The 3359-nt window shown below is 38.1% G+C and overlaps 1 protein-coding gene across 1 annotated transcript in view; it reads left to right on the top strand.

The window, feature by feature from the left end:
- hhla1 (HHLA1 neighbor of OC90) overlaps window positions 1-3359 on the top strand; it is a 23275-nt gene that overhangs the window by 6226 nt on the left and 13690 nt on the right. The window contains exons 8-11 of the mRNA XM_008304644.1: window positions 86-166; window positions 1894-1923; window positions 2026-2115; window positions 2872-3157. Coding sequence (XP_008302866.1) covers window positions 86-166; window positions 1894-1923; window positions 2026-2115; window positions 2872-3157 — 487 coding nt within the window. The remainder of the gene's footprint in view (window positions 1-85; window positions 167-1893; window positions 1924-2025; window positions 2116-2871; window positions 3158-3359) is intronic.

Genomic DNA, 3359 nt, shown 5'->3' on the forward strand with positions numbered 1-3359 from the left:
TTTTCTTTTTTTTTTTAAACAAAAGCATTTAATAAACAGTTAATGATGATGACTATGATGGTGATGAAGGTGTCTGTCTGTCCAGGCAGAGAGGTTCCTGAGCTGTGGCAGGTCGGCTCCATCACTCCACTGTTCAACCAGACCATCGTCGAAGGACCACACAGAGGTTTGCTCTCATTTATTATTAATGTTAGTGACAATGAGTTGTAAAACCAGCAGGTGGCAGCATTAACTCAGGACACAGCCACAGGATGCCAGTGTGGGAGCCAAGAGATAAGTATATGAACACAGTTTTAACATAATCGACAATCTGACACTCAGGAGAACAGATAAATTTAGTCGTTTTGACCAACCACACAAATGCAGAGTTTCAGCATCAGGCAGCACCAAACCAAAACAGTGAGGAGTCAGAAATTCTCATGTAACGCTACTTACAATATAAACAAAGGAGAGCTGCCTTTGACTGACTTTAAGTCCCAGAACGAAACATTCATCAGCACGTTAAAAAAATCTGGAGTCTGGAGTCATGTGATGTGTTTGAGGCCACAGAGGAGAAAACTTGATCCAATAAGTTTTTGTCCCTTTTTTACATTTATACAAAAATACAGATGTGAAATTAAAATCTGTCAGTTATTTTTAAAATTAGAATAATAATAAAAAATAGAAGAAATGCAGTCAGTCCTTTCGACTCTTGTACCCTGTACACTCTGAGTGATGCCAGATTTGATGACTTGGACATTATTTACTTTGGAAAAATACATTTTCTGCTGTATTTTCTGAGCACTTTTAGTTGAAAATAAATAACTGTAAACCTGCAACTGCCGGTACAGCCTGTGCTTTAGCTCTACTTGTTTGAGCCACTCTTAGAGGTTTTTTGACTTCTTTCTAGAGCATCTAGAAATGTTACCAATTCTGTTTCACTGTTATTTTCTTGAATAAAACCCATTTTAAATGATTTTAAGGATGTAAATAATATTTGTTAGGTTGTGATTTTACTTCTTACATCCCCTGCAGCCCAGCCGACATCTGAAATCACATCCATCCATAAGATGACCTTTAACTCACCTCCAAGATCTCATATATTCACATATTTTAGTTTGAATATTTGACATTTTTCTAGAAAATAGTCATGTCAAATGTACTTCCCTTCTCTCTTTAGTCCAAATACAGGTTTCCCGCTTTTGCTAACTTTAAGTCCTACATCATCCTGATGGAAAAGAAATAAACAAACCAATTCCCACAAATAAATTAGATCCTAAACATGCCATAAAAACAAATACAAAGGCTTAAATTCTTTATTCTTTAAGGCACATTGTTGTTTCAAAGTGCTTTCCAGTATAAAAGCATAGAAACGTGCTAAAAAAGTGACTTAACAAGTTTAAATATTGAGTTTAAGACCCTGTCGTGTTATTTAAGGTGGGATTTACCTGAGTCATTTACACATTAGGGATCAAAACACAACAAAAATGATATAAAACACTACTTTAACCAAGTATAATACATTTTGAGGCTAAGACTCTACTGTGCCATTAAATATAGACAAAAAATAACTAATGCAATAGTATAATCAAGACCCTACAGCAATTTAAATTACTTAACCAATATAGATATTATAAATATTAAGGCTAAGACCCCAGAGCATTATTTGCTATGGAGATTAGCCTGATTAATTTAATCTAAAGTTTTAAACTAACAAAAATCTACATAAAAACCCAACACATCCAGATGTAGCAGGTTGAAATAAACCAGAATGTTCCTTGAAGTCTGAATGCTGCAGCCTAATTTTTTTATACGACTTGGTGGTGAATTAACAAAAAGCTGGAATTCGATGTCAATAAAATGTGTTCACTCCGTCTTTTCTCGCCTGAACTTTTCTTTTTCCTCTTCAAGTAGCGAACGTCTCCTCCTTCAGACTGCCGGTTGGTGAGTTCATCAAAACGCTCATTTCAAGCATCTGCTGTCATCAACATAACAACTCGAGGGCCCATTTAATTCTTGTCTCTGAATGTCTATTTAAAACCCCAGAATGGCACCAACTGCCCACGAATCTGAGTCACATGTCTCCATCTGGGATGAGCTCCATGTTAACCAGCAGAGTCCATTCGACAGCACACGGTGAGTCTCTGCAGGAGGTTTGGTTCCGTTTCTGCAACTCGCTCTGTCAAATCTGATGACTGCTGACAGGAAACTGGCAGCTAAGATTATCCAGAGCAACTTTTCAAAGCCTTAAACAAGAAAAAGCTCCATGTTTATCAGTATAACACACAATTAAATGAAAAAAATCTGTTCTACATATCACCTTGTTAGATTCTGTGGAGGTCAATCCAAAGTTACCATCCAGTCTTGCTACACTACTAGAAGAAATCATAGAATCATAAAATCATAGTGTCTCATCAAAAACCCTTTGTCCAACATGTGTCATTCAATATTTGCAACCCTGATCTTATAAAATAAAACAAAACTAGATGGGTCTTTTTAGGAAGAGTCTTAAGACGTTATTTAGATTTTTAAAGGAAAGTAGGTGGCAAGAAGTAGCCAAATGTACTGTATTTAAATGTATGACCCTTGATCATTTGTAAACTTTAAAACAAACTGCTCAAACTGCAAGCTTTTTTTCTTTATCATTAAATCTCCTAATCAGCTATTTCTGTTAACCTTTTAGTCCATGTGCTACAGAATAAATGAAATACTTTCAATGTCTATTGAAGTTAGTTAAGTGTCTGACGTTTCTCCAACGAGCAAATAAACAGCAACGTGTTTCAGTGCTTGGTTGATCAGAATTTGTGTTCTCCAGTCGTTAGTCAGAGCCGCTGAGCTGTGCTTAACCTAAACTGAGATCTTTCATTGTTCTGTCTGTGTTTCTTCGATCAGCTTCACCGGCAACTCTGGACGAAACGGCTGCAACAACAGAAAAAGTTACTGCTGTTCAGCCGCTTGCAACGGCTCGACAACCTGCAACCTTCGTGCCGCAAAGTCAAACTACAGTCGAAAGGTCGGAGACGACGCAAGCAGCGACGACCGAAAGATTCACCACACAAAGAGCAGCATCAACTGTAGCAATATCCCAAACTCAAGCTACAGAAACAACAACAATTACAACCCCACAACAACCAACAACTACTGTGTTAATAATGACAGCTGCAGCTCTAACCACAGTACCGGCGCCATCAACCATAGCAACGCCTCGACCAGCCACAGCAACACCTAGACAAACCACAGCAACATCTCAACCAACCGCAGGAACGTTTCCACCAACAACAGCAACATCTCAACCAACCACAGGAACGTTTTCACCAACGACAGCAACATCTCAGCCAACCACAGGAACGTTTCGACCAACTACAGCAACGCCTCGACCA

The sequence above is a fragment of the Stegastes partitus genome, unplaced genomic scaffold, assembly GCF_000690725.1.
Source record: "Stegastes partitus isolate 25-593 unplaced genomic scaffold, Stegastes_partitus-1.0.2 Scaffold2276, whole genome shotgun sequence".
NCBI lineage: Eukaryota > Metazoa > Chordata > Actinopteri > Pomacentridae > Stegastes > Stegastes partitus.